This window comes from Peromyscus eremicus, chromosome 5 (assembly GCF_949786415.1).
Source record: "Peromyscus eremicus chromosome 5, PerEre_H2_v1, whole genome shotgun sequence".
NCBI lineage: Eukaryota > Metazoa > Chordata > Mammalia > Rodentia > Cricetidae > Peromyscus > Peromyscus eremicus.
The window spans coordinates 60,078,857-60,096,709 of record NC_081420.1 but is presented as its reverse complement, the minus strand read 5'-3'; the positions used below and the strand labels follow the sequence as shown (position 1 = coordinate 60,096,709).

The following is a 17,853-nucleotide window of genomic DNA, read 5'->3' as shown; positions in this document are numbered from 1 at the left end:
GCTTGCTCCTCTGGGTCGCCAGTGCTGAGTCTCTGGATCTAAATGTCCCTTGGAGCACAGTGAAGATAGATTTCATGCTCAGGATTCTGAGTGCAAGCTCAGAGGCTGGCTTAGTCTTGGGCAGCTCCCCTGCAGGAGCAACATGAGCTGAAGGTCTTCGTCTCTAGATACTTGTTGCCAGTGGGGATCTACTCCCTAAGCCTAGGTAGAGATGGAATTATTACTATGTTTCTCTTCCGGGCTCCCTGTGAACCCTCTTTTGTTCCACTTGATTCTTCTCATCCCACAGAAACGTCCCAGCCTATCCTATGAAACTCCCCTCCTTGAATTCCTGCTGATGCCATGCACCATCAAGACTTTACTACTATCTTCTTGCTGATGAGATGGTACCAAGGATGGTTGGGAACTTTGATAGTTTCTTTAGGAAACTGTCTCTCCTTTCTCATCACCTCTGGTCCTCCCTCTTCCTCCTTCCCTGCATCCTTTGGTATATCCCTTTCAAGCTGCTACCTCCCCTGCTCCTCAGTTCAGATGCCCCCCAAGTCTCATTTCCATCTAACGCCCCACTTCCAACAGTTGCTGGGACTTTAGGTTTTGACTGAGAGACTGGAGGATCCCCAAGAACAACTACTCCTCAAAAGAAATCTAATAATATTGAAATCAAATATTTAGTACATAGTGCCCTTAAGATTTCCCACCCAAGGAAAACAGGGTGGAGTTTCCTCTACAGAGACCTGTGTTATGTTTACTGCCATCTTGAGCAGGCTGACTTTAGGTCATCTTATCCAGCTAAAAAGCAGTTTGGATACACATAAAAGGCAGGGCAGAGAAGAGTGGCATCTCTTATGTAAACGACTTAGTTCTGCACTATTGCGCTTGGTACTGAGTCATGAAACAAAAATATTTGTGTGCTTCAGGGTAAGTTACTAAGCTGTTCTGTGTACCATGTCCCTCAAAGGTGACAATCCCACTCCCCACTTCAGAGGCTGGTTTAAAGATATTATGAGAGGGTAAAATGGAGTGCTTAGCAAAATGTCCAGCACAGAGCAAGAACAAAGAGTTCTCTCAGTGGTTTTCAACTTGTGGGTCATGACCCCTTTGGGGCCACCTATTGGATATTTACATTACAATTCATAAAAGTAGCAAAATTACAGTTTTGACATAGCAATGAAATAATTTTATGATCAGGGTCACCACAACATGAGGAACTGTATTAAAGGGTGGCAACATTAGGAAGGTTGAGAACCACTGTCATCCTCAGAGAAGATGAATTCCTGGTCATCGGATGGGCAGCAGACCTCTTCCCCCTGGATACTCAGTTTCTACAGACCCTTCCAGGATATCCTGTAGTATGAACCAAAAAGCATCTCTAAGGATGCTTTAAAGTTCACAGAGCAGACTCTCTTAAATAAGTTTGGAATTTATCTGGGAAGGTTTATCAGGCATGTGGAAGGGAAATGTATACTAAACAAGCCAGAGAACAATGAAAAAGAAAGATGCAGGTCAAGGCCTGGTGTATTTTTTTTTTCCATCCTCAACATGTGCTATTCTCATTACTGGGAATTTCTCACACACTCAGTAAGGAGCAGGCAAAAGCATGTTTTGTTAGCATTTTCACGCTCATCCAAACACTTAAGGGATATGACAAACTCTACATTGTCTACAGATTTTTACCATCTTCGTGAGACAAATGCTCATGACTTTAAACATTCCTGACCTTTGAACCATCTCCCAGGCTTCTTAATATTTTCCCTAATAATGAGGCAAATTTATTAATTCACATTTTTATATGAGATTTGAAATCATCTCTCCAATTATCTGTCCAAATCACTTCTGTTTTCTTGTTGGTCACATCTTTAAGTCTCCATGATAGACGAGAGCAGTGTGGCAAGTCTAACTGATTCCCTATTTTTTGTAAATAAGTTTTATTGGCTCACAGTAAATGTACCTTGTTTACATTTTATCAGTGGCCGTTATGACACTACAATAGCAGTGCTGAGTCATGACAGTAATTGTACAGCCAGGAAACCTCAAGCATTTACTACTGGCCTTTTATAGGAAGAGTTTGTTAACTTCTATCCCAGACCATTCACTTGTCCAGAAAGAACAGATTCCATTTGAACAATAAAGAGGCCTGCTAGAATCTCAGACCAACTCACAGAAAATTTCCATGTCATCGAATCTGATATTTTGCTGGCTGGTCCAAAACCACCACAAGCTGGAATTGGAAACCCTTCACTCACTCATTTATTTGTTCGTTCGTTCGTTCATTCATTCATTCTTCATTGATTATCATAGCACCAAGCCACCATGAAAAAACACTGGAGTTACAGTGTGAACAAAGTGCACAAAGTCTCTGGCCATATAGAGTGTACAGTCAGATGAGAGAGACAGTTACAAGTTCATTCATTCCCATTTTACTCAGTTAATCATTGTCTGCTCAAAACAGCAAGAGAATATTTTACACACTGAGTATGCAGCAATTAAACCTACAATTATACACTCTAGTGAAGGAGGAAGAGAAAACAAATAATCAAATACATATGAAAGTAGCAGGGCTGTGGCGGGGCTATGATGAGAATGTAGGTCGAAACATAAGACACGGATACTTTTATCAGTAAAACGTAGTTGAATACTGAAAATTCCCCTGTGTGGGAGATAAACTGGAGAGTGCCTTCTGGATGACTCTAGGGCGGGAGTTGAGAGAGGCCTCATGAAATGACTGCCCTGCCCATAGCTGAGGAGGGATTTCCAGGTAGGGGGAGTCAGTAACTAACGCCGTGAAAGCCCACATAGGTTTGTCTGTATGTGTGAGAAAGAGGATGATTAGAGTTGGCGCAGCAACAGGAGCTGGGAAAGAGGGAAGAAAGGCAGCTGGAGAGGATGACACAGGTCCCATCACACAGGGGGAGGAGGCAGAGACTGACTTTTCTCCTAGGAAAGTAACAGGATCTGATGGATGGCTTTGGGAATGTTTGCATTACCTACTTGTGTGCAAAAACCGACTGAGAAGGAGAGGAGAGATCCACAGCAGTTGGGAAGTGTCTGGATGTCAGTTAAGAGTGAAAACACGCCGGGTGGTGGTGGTGCACGCCTTTAATCCCAGCACTCGGGAGGCAGAGCCAGGTGGATCTCTGTGAGTTCGAGGCCAGCCTGGGCTACCAAGTGAGTTCCAGGAAAAGGCGCAAAGCTACACAGAGAAACCCTGTCTCGAAAAACCAAAAAAAAAAAAAAAAAAAAAAAAAAGAGTGAAAACGGAGGACTAGGGAACGCTACCTACTTCTCTTATCTGATTATCAAAATGGGTAGTGGTGTGCTTCAGAAACCTACTAGAGCAGGAAAAGGAGGCCATGGGGTCCCCTAATAGAGAGAGCTTGCATCCTGTTCAGCTTCAGCCATCTGTACAGCCCATGATGGGCTCTGCTGAGAATTCTAGGCTGACCTGTCTTAAATGATGTGAGGACACATGGGAACAGAAATGCAGGTGAGGGACAAAATCCCTCAGCGAGAGGTTGCAAATGAGAAACGTGTAAAGCCTGGCCCAATAATGAGTCGGTGACTTCTGGTCCCTTCACTGCTGGTACTCAGTTCCCTCATCTTGAAATGGGAACACTAAACAGGAATTTCTTTGAAGACCCTCTGATGGAAGAGATGTAGAGGTATGGCAGGGTGAGGAGAGGCCAAGTGTCCGGAATGCTATTCCCTGGTCAGTTTCCTTCACTATTACCCTTCTTTTTACCTTTCAGTACCCACAAACAGTAAATCTTATAGCAATCATACTGCTACCAGGCTAGTTTGTTTTCTTTTGTTCATAGCCCTACTACATATTTTTTCTTCTTCTGTGTAGAGAGAGTTTTGTAATTTTCGTGTGTGTGTGTATGTGTGTGTGTGTGTGTGTGTGTGTGTGTGTGTGTGTAGTTGTAGACTCTGTGCTTTCTCAGAGGTCAAAGGGGAGTCTCCAGATTGGAAGTTGGTGTGTCTTCTGGCAGCAGTAGGTTTCTTTTGTGTCCCTTGTGTAGAGAGAAGTGAAATCAGCCACTAAACACTGCCTGCACTCCTATTTTGCGCTGTGATAAACCTGGACCTAGGACAGAGTGTCACAACTACAAAGCTCTGCAGAGGGGTTCGTGACCCAGAGTTGTGCCCTGCAGTAATGGTTTCTTAATCACCAGAAGGTTTTTGAAGACGTACTTAAGAAATCTTTCATTTTCAGGTCCTATTTTACAGCACTCAACTGTCACACACACACACACACACACACACACACACACACACTCAAAAATCGTCTCTTGCAATCACTTCCTAGGGGCAGCAGGGGCAGCAGGACTCCTGGCCACAGTCCTGACCAAACCACTGAAAATATTCCAGGTTATATGGGTTTGAACACCTCTCTGCTTTCTGATATGCTGTTGATGCCAAGAGTAAGGGTTCTACTCAACTGATGATTGGCAAGGGCAGAAACTGCTCCTTTCTCTACTGGAATGGGGTCTTGTACCCAATCTCTGTGGAATTTTAAAGTGTCTATCGATAAAACTCTTACCACCGACCACCGAGAATGTCACTGGAGCACACACTTTGTGCGTCTGTCTGTAAGGTTACCCACTGATGTAGTTAGGTCCAATCCTTGCTTCTCCTAAACATTATAAACAGAGAATTACTGTGAATGAGTACACAGGTCAGTGAATCAAAATAGCCAACTAGGGGGGTTGGAGCAAGAGTTCAGTCAGTAAAGTGGTTGCTGCATAAGCCTGAGGAACTGAATTTCATCCTCAGAACCTATGTGTGGGGGTTTGGATGAGCAATGTCCCCCACAGGCTCAGGTATTTGAACACTCAATTGCCACTTGCTGGCGCTCTTTGAGGTTATGGAACCTTTAGGAGGTGGAGCCTTGCTGCAGGAAGCATGTCTCAGGGGGTGGGCTTGGAGGTTTTTATAGCCTCACCCCATCTCCTGAGCTCTCACACTGCTTCTTGTATCCAGGTAAAATGTGACCAACCTACTTCCTCCTCCCACTCCCAGGTTTTCTCTGATGGTTGCCATGCCTTTCCCATCATGATGGACTCTATCCTTCTGGAACTACAAGTCAAATGAAAACCTGCCTCCCTTAAGTCACTTCCTGTCAGGATATTTGATCACAGCCATAGAAAAGCAACGAATACATCGCTGTTAAGTGGGGGAAAGGCCTGGTATGGTGATGTACTAACTCCTAGTGAGGAGAAAGTAGAGAAAAGTAGATCTGTGGAGCTCACTGACTAGCCAGCCCAGCTTCATCAGCAAGTTCATGATGACAGTGAGACACATTGTCTCAAAAACAAAAACAAAAACAAAAAACCCAAGGTGAACAGCACCTGAAGAATGACACAGAAGTTTCCTTGGGCCTACACACACATACTTACACACACACACACACACACACACACACACACACACACACATAGTGCATGTGCACCCTCACACAGGAACACAAACATATACATTCATAGATGTATACACATCCCCTGGATTAGCCCAAAGTATGCTTTACAGTAAGCAACTGGAAAATGTAAATGAAATCAATAAATCTAACCACTTTATAATTTCTTACCTTGGAAAAGGACTCTACATAGTTAACACATTGCCTGCCAAGAAGAGGTGTGTATAAAATTAGCTCAGTGGACGCAAAGTATCCACGTAAGAATGTTTATCTTTCCCAGGTCCAAATCTCTGCAGCTTCACTTACTCTAATCATAAAACAATTTCACTTATATAAGAAAAGGCAACGTCACCAGAGTTTTAAATAGGTTAAGAAGGGAACATTATTGAAAAGGCCTTTGAAGGACTGAATTCTCAAAGCTTGTCATCATAGCCACACCCATTTCTGAAGCCAGGGCCCTCCCCGTCTACTTGTGCAGTAATATTAAGTTAATCACCCAAAAAGAATTTTTTGAAAGCACTCTTAAAATACCTTTCCATTTTAGAAATAGGTTAGTCTTCAGGGAAAGAAAAGGCAAATGAAACGTATTCCAGCATCTATGCCGTGAGAAGATGAACAGAAATGCTCTACTGCATCCCAATTAAAAACGAAGTTCAAGCGGCCAGTGAGACGGCTCAGTAAGTAAGGGCACTTACTGACAGGTCTGAAGGCCCCGAGTTTGATCCCAGAAGCCACGCAGTTGAAGGAGAGACACAGTTCCTGCACGTCTGCACGTTATCTTCTGACCTCCACATACATACACATGACTCTCTCTCTCTCTCTCTCTGTATCCCACTTGCATATAAAATACATATAAAAATAAAGAAACAGATATAATTTTTTAAAAATTAAACTCAGCCACGCAAACAAATTAACCAAAAGACCCATAAAGTGAACCTTCTCATTCAGAAATCCTGGAATTTGCTTAATAAAAGTAAAACATCTATAGCTGTAAAGATGTCCACTGTGTTGCTGTCAGTATAAGCCAAGGCCTGGAAGTCATATAAATATTCAACAAACAAGGTAACTTGGCCATCAACGAGCACGGCAGAACAGTGTTGCACTTGGCCACTAAAGCCATAGATATGACAGGTGGCCAAACGTGGATATGCTATAATTGGAAAAAGATTATGACATAGCACATATTATATGATGAGCAATGTGCATACACAGACAGTTCTAGATGGTAAGATTCAGGACCAGAGGGCAAAGGGGTAAGTCTGGCACACTGAGCTTGACACCCGGATTCCATGTAAAGTTGGAAGGCGAAAACTGTCTCCATACGAGATAGACTCTCACACATGTAGGCTGTGGCATGTGCCGCTATCGTCCGCCATTTCACGAACATGCAATAAAGTAAATATATAAACAGATAAAGATAAGTGATGCAATAATTGAAAGGGAAAAGAAGATGAACATTGGTCTATTTTTCTTTGTTCTTGTTTATAGATATTGCTTTAAAAATAATGAAATCAGATGAACACTGAGGCAGGACTCATGAAAGGGAATTAAGTCAGACGGCACAAGGCGCATGTCAGTAGGCTGGTCCCCAGTCACGTGCATGCTTCTCATCATCTGTATCCTGTGCTTGGATTCTGGTCTACCTCTGACAAAACCAAGGTTTGGAGAAGGTACTTGGAAAAACATGAAAACTGAGTAGAACCACTTTCAATAATACTAAAAACATCTCTGAATTTAACATTTTTAAAAACTGTCCCAAGTGCTTGCCCTTGGAAATATCACTTACAGTTAAGTTAAACCCACCAAATCGCTGTGGATTCCAGCAGAGGGGCAACTCAGACTCAAGTGGAGACGACCCGTGAACTTGCCCCGTCTACCTTAGGCTCTAAGTGCTGGTGTGAAGAGGTCAGAGGTCACTCTTTACATTTTTATTATATATTTATTTGTTTTTGAGATCGGGTTTTAGTCTGGTTTTAAACTGACTTTGTAGCCAAGGATGACTTTGAACTCCTGACTCTACTTTCTGAGTGCAGGGGTTATGAACATGCACCGCCATGCTGAGTTTACACCGTGCTCTGGACCAAACCCAGGGTCTTCTGCATGCTACCTAAGCTTTCCACTAGTTAAGCTACTTCCCAGCCCCAGTGGGGGGGGGGGGGCGGGGAGAGAGAGAGAGAGAGAGAGAGAGAGAGAGAGAGAGAGAGAGAGAGAGAGAGAGAGAGAGAGAGATCATTACTACATACCTACTATCTGATCAGCTGAGTTTGTATCTATCAACTTTTCCAAAATTGACCTGTGAGTGGATGTGAGGGGAGAATTCACCCGAGTGACACACATTTCTTTGGACTCTTCAAGTGTCTTCAATAATGAGATTCCTTTTGAAAAAAATTTACTCTTCTATGTGAAGTCCCAGAAAGCCCACCATATTCTATTTCATCCCTTCAGTGCCCCCTGAAACAATAATTAACCATAAGGACTCGTTTCTGAGCCAGACAGCCGTGGGAGCATTGAAATAGCAGGGAGCTCTCACGAAGAAAGCTTGTGTTCTCCGCTCCCCTGTAGTGAAACTTGGGGACCACTTTCGTGTGCCTGCCTCGTCGGGTCCGTCTGCCTAAAGTTGTGTCCGTGTTCAGAACACAGTATTCCTCCGGCCATGTTGGCTTGTCACTTAAACCCCAACGCAGGCATTTCAGAGAATGCCAGGCAGGCTCTCCTTAGCTGGTGGGGTGGGCAGGAGGAGCTGGCCTGAACTCAAACAGCGCGGGAGAGAAAGCGAAGCAGGCCTACCTTAACACTTTCCAGCCTCTCAGGGAGTCCAAGTCAGAGATTAGGGAAACCATTGTCTGAGAGCTTCGGAAGGAATGCAAGTCCTGAGCAGAGGTGCCTGGACAGGGTGACAGGGACGCAGGCAGAGGCGGCTTCTGGGCTCAGGCTGGAGGAGCAGCGCCCAGCAGCACGGCTCTTCCTCCGTCCAGGACTGATAAGCGCTTGTCCTGGCTTCTCTCCACCCCCTGAATCAATCTTGTGCTCTATTACTTCCCAGACCGGTTCCGGCTCTCCACACCACCCTTCAAAGCCCCTGTAATCTGCTCCAACTGATCAAATTTGACCTTTTTTGTAGCCCACTTTATTCCAACCACAGTTCTAGTTAAATCTCTCTTTATTAACTCCGTGCTCCTCGGCTTTCTTTTGGAACACACACAGCTCAAGCCTGAAGCTTCCAGACTTTAGGAGCAATCATTTACAGATTACTGCGGGCTGTAGCCTTCTCCTCCTTTGGGGGGCTTCTCCTGCCTCCGAGACTTCCTTTCATATTCCCCTCAGAAGACTGCTTGCTTCCTTTCTCTCCGGCTTCGGTTCCGGGACACTGATACCTGGCTTAGAGCTTCCCTCCGAGGCTGTAACTGCATTACTACTAGGATTTGTTTTTAAGAAATAATCCGGAGCCACGCTGCTAACAAGCTCGAATTTACTGTGTTTTCTGGCATCAACTTCCTACAGTATTTTCATCTATCACCCTCCCCCCTCTACCGCATTCCTTTCTTTCTCATTAAATTTAAACAACAAGAAGAGGGAAATGCGCCATCACTCCAAATATGAAGTGAAAATGTCCGAGTGTCTACCAACTCGTGCCTTTTGTCCTCTATTTCCAACCAAACACAGGGCCTGTGAGGTGGCCCAGTGGGTAAAGGCGCTTCACTTTTTTTTGCCAAGCCTTTGTTTGATTCCTAGAACCCCCATGGTGTAGGGAGAGGAGTGAGTCTTGCAAGCTGTCTTCTGACACACACACACACACACACACACACACACACACACACACACACACACACACACACACGAAAAGCAAATACCCTTGCAGTGAGCATCTGACTAAGCAGGCAGCCAACGCTGTTTCCTGTGGTGTCCACAGTTCCTGGCTCACCCTACTGTACTGACAGGGTGGGGGATTGCTTTCTGAGTACATGGAATTCTTATTTTCTTAAGCACTGTCTCCTGGGCCTGGGCTCTGTCTTGCCTGGGGGATGTTGGCTCTCGCTAATGCTTCTCAGCAGCTATGGCAGGACCCCTTCCTCCTGTCACCTGTCCTCCCAGGATCCTGGAGTCAGACAACCTTGAAATCATCCAGTCCAGGCTCTCAGACTGTCAACGCTTTTGTTAGAGCCGTGAGCCATGTAAGCTTTATGTGCATCCTTCTTTTATGTCAGTTCTCCCTTTTTCTGACTCTAATTTTAAAAAGAAAATTTTAGATCATTACCATACATGGAGAAGCAGCTTGAAGGAAGCAGTCTCCCCCGTGCAGAGCAGATGGAGGCCCTCACAGTGGCCTCCTTATCTTTGCTGAAAAGCAAGTTTAGAGGCTGGGGCGTAGCTCAGGGCTAGAGCTGCAGAGCTCTTGACTAATACAAGTGAGGTCCTGGGTTTGAATCCTCACAGCACCACAAAAGAAGAGGGTTTAGGGCTAATAGGTACACACTCCATCAGTAAGTGGCAGCCCTCAGAAGGAGGACGTGATGTGAGTCAGTGAGCATTCTGGAATGCCTTTCTGCTTAAGCTGGGCAGCCTGGAGGGAGGGGGTGGGTGGGGTTTACAATTTCTTCCAGTTTCTTGCCTCTTAGGTCATCAAAAAAAATAAAGCAAAATACAAGGAGAGAGAGAGAGAGAGAGAGAGAGAGAGAGAGAGAGAGAGAGAGAGAGAGAGAGAGAGAGAGAGAGAGAATATGAAACTATCTTGAGAATACCATGGTTCTTTTTCAGCTCTTCCAGAGAGAAAAATACAGATCCTTAGACCCTGCTTTTGGAAGCTGCCGTTCTTATTGTCAAAGGTTCTAGTCACTCTAAAAACCTCTGCCATTTTAATCCCTCCTGTTTCTCTCTTCTCCTTGCTTCCCGCCTCCCTCACTTTACCCCAGTTCTTAAAATAGTTAACCCTCAATGTAGAGTTACTTTCTTTCACAGTCATAAATATCATCTAATGGCTGTGAATGACACTCTTCAAAAGTGTGACTATCTTTATGCTAAAATTAAAAGACAATTTCATACCTTGTAAAAAAAAAATCATTGCCTCCCTGGGGCTTCATGCTTCTATCTGGGCTGTTGGTGCCGTCCCAGTGTGAAGATGGGGCCATGTCATAAGCATGTGTAAACATTTACATAACGCTTTTAATCCCGGAGTGCTTCATCCAATGTGCCTCATAGCAGTAGCCTTCATATAGAGTTTACCTCCAAAAGGCTGCGAGCACTCAGCTAATTAATAAAGTGTTTTTCTCTTTCGAAAGTTAGCAAGAGAAAAACAAAAGATTACCACGAAATGGTTTCAGCAGTCATAGTGACATCATCCTTATCTCTTTAGCCCACTGTACCACAGGGATCCAGATCTGGGGAAAGGAGAGCAATGAGGCCTTAATACTTAGAGTTCAGGGTTAATGGGAGGAAAAAATGGGGAAGAGATTTGGCTTCGGGCCAAAGGACAAATGGATAAACATGATCCTAAGTTGCAAAATCATTTATTTTGTTTTGTTTTTCTTAGGCAGGGCCTTATTGTAACCAAGTTTGCCCACATACTCTCTAGCCCATGTAATTCTCCTGCCTCAGCCTCCCAAGTGCAAAGATTAGAGGCATCAACCACCATGCCTGGGAAAACAGTACTTTTGAGCAGTGGGTTTTTCAAACCTTTTGAAAGGAAGTGCGTAAAATTTTTCTTTCAAACAAAACCTTGCACCAAGATTCAATGAACAGATGCAGCTAAAGTCTGTTTCAAAGTACAGAGCAGGGTCTGATTTTCCTGCACTCCCGCTGCACTCCTCAAGGCTAACTTGTTTACGAGGCCAGGTACCAGTGGCCTTCTCATCTTCCTGATGTAAATGGCAGCTCTGGGATGTGAAGAAATGAAGCAGCTGGCTTGCTCCCTAGCACTGTGTTTAGCGGTTATGCCTACAAGTCCACCAGGGCAACCCCAGCCCCTCACTCTTTTCCTGTCAGTGTGATGCTCAGGCAGAGCACATCTTGTTGAGGTGGGGATGGAGTCAGGATTAGATTTAAGGCCTCTCCCTATCACTCCCAAGCTACTAGAGTCCAGAACATCATTTGAAACCCATTTCTTGGAAGCATTTATATATAAGGGAGAAAAATGATCAATTAAAGATGCATTGAACTCTAAGTGCTCTAAATATTTTGTTTTTAATTTTAAGGTTCAAGTATCTTACATGCAATATATGTTCATTTTGTATCTTTAATTGAGGCAAATTTCCTTTTTACCTTTTAGCTCAGTCTTCTATTTCTGCTATACTGAATGCTCATACCAAATGTGTTGATTTTTTGTTCTGCTGTTCTGCATTGGTTTTGTTCTGCTGTTCTGCATTGGTTTTTGGAGTCCCTCTATGTGGTCCAGGCTGGCCTTAAACTCTCAGTGAGCCTCTTGGCTCAGCCCCCAAGTGCTAAGACAAAATAGATCAATCGGCTAATTCTTAGGCCATCAGAATTATACATTTCCAGTCAACTCAGTATGCTTACTGCGAACAAACAAAAACATTGCCTTGTTCAGAATTGAGCCAGCTACTTATCTGGAACACAGCAAGCCAACAATAAGCATTTTATTCTCAGAAGTAAAATGTTAGGTTCAGCCTTGAGAAACTCTATCTTCCCTCTATGTCGCTGTGTGAGTTGCTGTGAAGTTTCATTTTTTGTCTTATTTTTCTCAGTTTTGATAAAGTGAGCCCTTTACATGAAATTATTTCGTTGTTTTGTTTGCTTTCAGAATGTTTCACCGTGTAGCCCAGGCTGGCCTTGAACTCTGATTTTTCTGCTCAGCCTTCTGAATGCTGGGATTGCAGGCATGTGTCACAGACCTGGCTGCTACTGCTTTGTTTTTTTTTTTTTTTTGTTTTTTTTTGTTTTTTGTTTTTTTGGTGTGTTTGCTTGTTTGCAGATAAGGCCAAATTAGTGACTCTGAAAGACAAAAGCGTCCGTTCTTCGTACAACTAACGTCTCTGTGGATTCTTCATATAACTAACATCTATCTTTGTGGTGCCCTTTCCTCTTCTTCAGTTTCTTCAGATAAAACGTAAAAATGAAACTACAACCCAAATTCTAAGTAAAAAAGGAAATCCACTCTTTCCATCTCCTACATCCAAACAAGCAAAGCCCTGCCAGCCTGTGGCTTCAGGATGATAGTTATGTCATCCTGTGCAAGCAGACAGACATGCACAGTCCCTGTCAGGAGACAGCCAGAGTCCGGGAATCTGTACTGTGCACCAGGCCTCTGCCGAGAACAACCTGGGAAATGCTAATCCTGGGGTCAATGTCAGCCAGCAAGCAGAGCAATTTCTGGTCCTGTGGCGCCCTGGGTGGGTTTCCTATGGCTGAACATGTATCACTGGAGCCAAAGGCAAAACATTGGAAACTCATTAAACATGTCAGAGGAGTAGGAAACACCTGATGCATGAGGCAGCCAAATGAAGAGAAAGCATTTACCACCAACTGTAAGTTAAACTAGCTACCTAACAGGGACTCAGGAAGACAGATATGAGATCTCAGCATGTCTCTGTCTTGTCAATGCGTAGGTTTCTGGTAGTCAAGAAATTATTTAGTGTGTGTGTGTGTGTGTGTGTGTGTGTGTGTGTGTGTGTGTGTGTACTTGATACACTATGGGAGTGCACAGGTCAGAGAACAATTTCCAATGTTTGTTTCAGGCACGTCCTCCTGTTGTTTGAGACAAAGATTCAGAGGCCTGGAAGGTTGCCAAAGCAGACTAGGTTAACCAGCCCAGGAGCTTCTGCCTCCCATCTTGCATTTGCTTGTATTACAGGCATGTGTTGTCAGGCTTGGGGGTTCCTGTGGGTTCTGGGGTTGGGGGTCTGAACTTCACTCTTCATGCTTATGGGTCAGGTGTTTTATCAAGTGAACCATCTTCCTGGCCCCAAAATTTCTCTTTAAATGTGCTTTGTACAGAAAGAAATACCCATTTTTATTTCTTTTTGTTTTTAACTGTGTGTGTGTGTGTGTGTGTGTGTGTGTGTGTGTGTGTGTGTGTGTGTTATATGCATGGTGCATGCCTGTGAGTGTGTGTATGTGTGCACCTGTGTGGTTCAAGTAGAGGCCAGAGAGGACCATCTAGTGTCTTTCTTTACTGCTTTCCACACTATTGCCTTGGTAGAGGGTCTCTCACTGCATCAGGAGCTATCCAGTTTGCATAGGCTGACCAGTGAGTTCTCTGAGGATGCCCTGGTCTCTGCCCACAGTACCAGGGATATAGGTATGTACAGGCTTTACATGGGTGACATGGACTCGAACTCAGTCCTCATGCTTGCACCCCACCCCTCCCCTAACCCTGCTTTTATTTTAATTTTTTATTTTTATTTTAAAAGTCTTTTTCCATGTCTAGTAAAGTATAGTTTCTTCCTAGGGACCAGATTTTTCTTAAAGTTTTCTTGTTTTTGTTTTAGAAAATCTTGCTTCTCTCCTACTCATTTCCTGTTCGGCTCCTTCCTGACAGAGACTCTGCAGGTCTGTGCATCCTCGTCTTCCCTTCCTTCATAGCTGCCAGATCTCACCTTCTCCTCAAATGGCTGAGCGCCTTCTCTGACGGATGTGGAATGACTAACTGGAAATGTGTTCTGCTGCTGGAAGAGAAGACTTCCTGGGCTTGAGGATGTGTGAAAGTTTTTAAGATGACAGATGGAAGGAGCTGAGAAACTTGCATGCTTGTTCTTGACCCTGGAAAGTCCTAGGAAGCTCTACAGCTTTTTATGGTGCACCAATCCTGGAACCCACAGCTGGAAACCCGGGACAGACCAGGGTAGCCAGAGAGAATACAGTGTGCTTGGCTTGTGCTATATTTCAGAGAAACAGCAAATCATATTTTAGTATGACTGTGTCCCTGAATACTGTGTAAGACATAACTATACTAAAAATTATATAATATTTAACCATATATAATTAATAATATATAGTATATAATATTATTAATTAAATATAATAAGTATTTTATAGATATTACAAATTTGATTGTGGGCCCTGGGTTTTCATTTGTGGGACCTGGCAATCACATGCCAGACTACTTTTCAAATAAAAATACTAGCATCACTGTCAAGGTTAGCTGTTATTTATGGAGGTCTGTAATGGTTCTCTTGATGTTATTGATAAGGCATCAAAATATATTTAATTATTTTTAATTATTTTCTTGAAGCTTCTATTGTGTTAGAATACCAGAACACATTGTATTACAAGCCACACACAGAAGCCCTACTCCAGGTTGCTTTTGACCAAAGCTGTAATTTAAAAACAAACAACAATAAGAAAAAAAGAGTCAGTAAACAGGGCTGCTGGATTTTTTTTTTTTTCTTTCACTTCAAGCTCCTTATGTCAGAAGCCAGCACAGGAAGGGTTAACCATTAATCTTCAGTTACATAAAACGTGCACTGTAGATATCTTCACTTAATGGTGTCTATGGAGACAAACTTCCCAAGACAGCGTTTTTCTTCTTTTAGATAAAGGAATGCAGCTTTAATGGAATTTCAAGTGCTTTCGTGTTTTACTTGCAACATCTGATGCTATGAAAAGCCCAGGAACAAAGGTACGTGTTTTGGTGCTTCGTCAACCAAGGAAGGAAGAACCGCTATTCCAGGACACTATAAACTAAAAAAACAAAAAAACAACCCCGAAAGATCTCTGAACCTACAGCTTCAAAACCTGCTAAGAATAGAGGAAGGTCCCTGTACAATAATTCAGGGTCCACATATTTATTGGTATGTTTTCCACTGGGCTTGGGCCCTCCTTTAAAGATTGGGAAGGAATGCTGTTTCTCATTTGGAATCTTGTTCAGCTGCACGGGAGAGCAAAGTGGAGTGGAGTCAGGAGGGGGAAGTTGGGTCTGTGCCAGACATATTTGAAAAGTGAGAAAGAAGGGAGACAAGGGGACTCACACCCAGCCGGCTGCTTTGCATGCCATTCAGAGGAATCAGAGGCCAAATTCAGTCCATCCAGGAGGCAAAAAACATTAGAGCTTTGGTTAACTCTTGAGTCGCCAGGGCAAATTCGATGTTCAAGCTGTGTGCTTCTAATTCCCAGCCTGTCTTTGTTAACACTCATGGTTTACAGCAACAGCCACAAAGAGACATTCAAAAGGGAGATGTATTATTCGGTCTCTGTGCCACAGGCTAGGGAGTAAAGCCTGAATATTGATCTCCCAATCTTTTCCTTTTGTTTTGCTTTGCATTAAACGGTGGCATTAGGGGCTTCTGGGTTGTGTGTTTAAAGACTCAACTCTTTGCCAGTTTAAAGAGGGAAATCTGAGTTTCAGTGGAAAGCCAAACACACTTGCCAAGTTGCCTGTCAACGACACAATGCCAATTTCTGTTCCAGGACTGCCTCGCCTGGAATACTGCCCCGGGATCACTGAGAGGAAGAGGCAAGCCTTCCCACTGATGCCACAGAGGAAAATGGAGTTAAAGTGTGCAACATGTCAGGCCAGAGTCATAGATCTAAATAACCGCTCACCTGTTCATTTCCTGTAAGGTATTAACCACAGTAAACAAACTATAGATTGACTGTATAGAGTATTTGTTTAGCAATCAAAGGATGTTGTAGCATCCAGACATTATCAGGTTTGTCTATCACATGAGGCAGGGCGTCCCACTGTGATAAAGGATAACCTTTTACCTTTTCCTTCTCCTCTGCTTCGTAAAAGTTCCAATATGTAGCGGGGCGGTGGTGGCACACGCCTTTAATCCCAGCACTCGGGAGGCAGAGCCAGGCGGATCTCTGTGAGTTCGAGGCCAGCCTGGGCTACCAAGTGAGTTCCAGGAAAGGTGCAAAGCTACACAGAGAAACCCTGTCTCGAAAAACCAAAAAAAAAAAAAAAAAAAAAAAAAAGTTCCAATATGTGGCAGATCAATAATTTTGTAAAGTAAAATATAACCGAATTACTGAACAAAAAAACAAATTTGTACAAAAGTGCAACCCAACCTTCAAGAAGAAAATTATATTAATCGTCATGAAATTACTGTGCCAAATGCATTTTCAAGTCCCTCACTTCTCGTTGCTGTGAAATATGACAACCAATCCATAGATATCATTGGTATGTTTTCCACTCTGTAAAGAGCCCTGGTGAGTCATGTTGAGCAGCAAGGATCCATGGGTAGAGCTGCCTACCGAGCAGGTGTAGGAGCTGCATTGAACCTGTCTACGTCTGTAGGGCTGACTCTACCTTCGAGCCGGTTTTTCAGATGAAAGTGTAGCATAGAGACTGTAAGTGGTGCTCCTGGTTAATGCTCAGTACAGGTGAACCCGACTCCAGGCAGCTGCTTTTCCACTAGAAAAGGACATCTGCTGACAGTCAGGAAGACTGGTGAGGACGTGCTAGAGTCATAAATGCAATTCAAGTGGACTATTTATAGAAAGAGCAATGTGATTTTAAACAAATCTTTTCTGTGAATATAGGTAATTCACAGACCAAGCCAGAAGGAAGAAGCCAGAAGTTTGCTATTAGAGCAAGGAAGCTCCCTGTTCATCTGCTCCCTGACTAAAGCACCACATGACTTGGTGCTCTGAGCCATGTAGCCAGTGCAACGTAATGGCCACCTGCCCACGATAATACTGTGGCTTAAATACAACTGTCCTGAATAGGCTCTTGTTTTTATATACTTGGTCTCCAGCTAGTGGTATTGTCTGGGGAGGCTCTGGAACCTAGGAGGTAGAATCTTGCTGGAGGAAGCACGTCACTGGGACCCAGCTCTGTGGGTGTATAACCTGAACTCACTTCATATTGAAAACAAAACTACTATCAGACAGTGTGAATAGTTAACTACAGAAGTAAAACCACAGAACACTGGAGAAAAACATAGGAGTGGTAATTTCTAACTCTGCTTTCAAGTAAAAGCAATTACAAAGGGAATTCTTAAATAAAAAAGTAATTATTAAAGACACAAAGAGGGAGAATCAGTTGTCTTTAAGAGTGTGATCCCTGTAGGTCAGCCACTCTCCAGGATAGGCCCCACACCCAAGAGTATTTGAACAATAAAAATTGGACTTGATGGGGTTTGACAGAGGGAAAGGAAGACAGACAGAGGGTGGGGGTGGGTTAGTAGTAAAGTACAGGTAAATATGGGAGGAGCTGTGAGTGGTATGAATGAGATCAAATACACTGTATGAAATTCTCAAAGCATTAATGAGAATATTATTTGTGGAAAAAAGGAAACTATATATATTTTGAGTACAAAAAATCCATTTATTGAAATTATATGTGCCATTAAAATATGAAAAATTAATTAAGGTGTAAATATGCATCTATGAAAGAATAATACTCACAGATATGGTAATGGGAAAATATAAGTAAAAAGCAAACCAGGAAAAAGTATGTAAAAAAGAAGGAATTCAGGTTGAAATAGCATAGAAAGGGAAGGCTCAAAGAAATGTAAATTAAAAGAAACAAGGTACAGCACTTG

At 43.2% G+C, this 17,853-nt stretch overlaps 1 protein-coding gene across 8 annotated transcripts in view; it reads right to left on the bottom strand.

Annotated features, from left to right (window-relative positions):
* The window catches only part of Celf2 (CUGBP Elav-like family member 2), a 539,378-nt gene extending 530,991 nt beyond the window's left edge, over positions 1–8,387 (bottom strand). For 7 of the 8 annotated variants that reach the window (XM_059263523.1, XM_059263531.1, XM_059263534.1 and 4 more), the window contains exon 1: positions 8,201–8,387. In XM_059263523.1, the coding sequence (XP_059119506.1) occupies positions 8,201–8,253 (53 nt within the window). In that variant the 5' untranslated portion in view covers positions 8,254–8,387. The remainder of the gene's footprint in view (positions 1–8,200) is intronic. The other variant, XM_059263525.1, reaches the window with a different exon arrangement.
* Between the last annotated feature and the right edge of the window lie 9,466 nt (positions 8,388–17,853).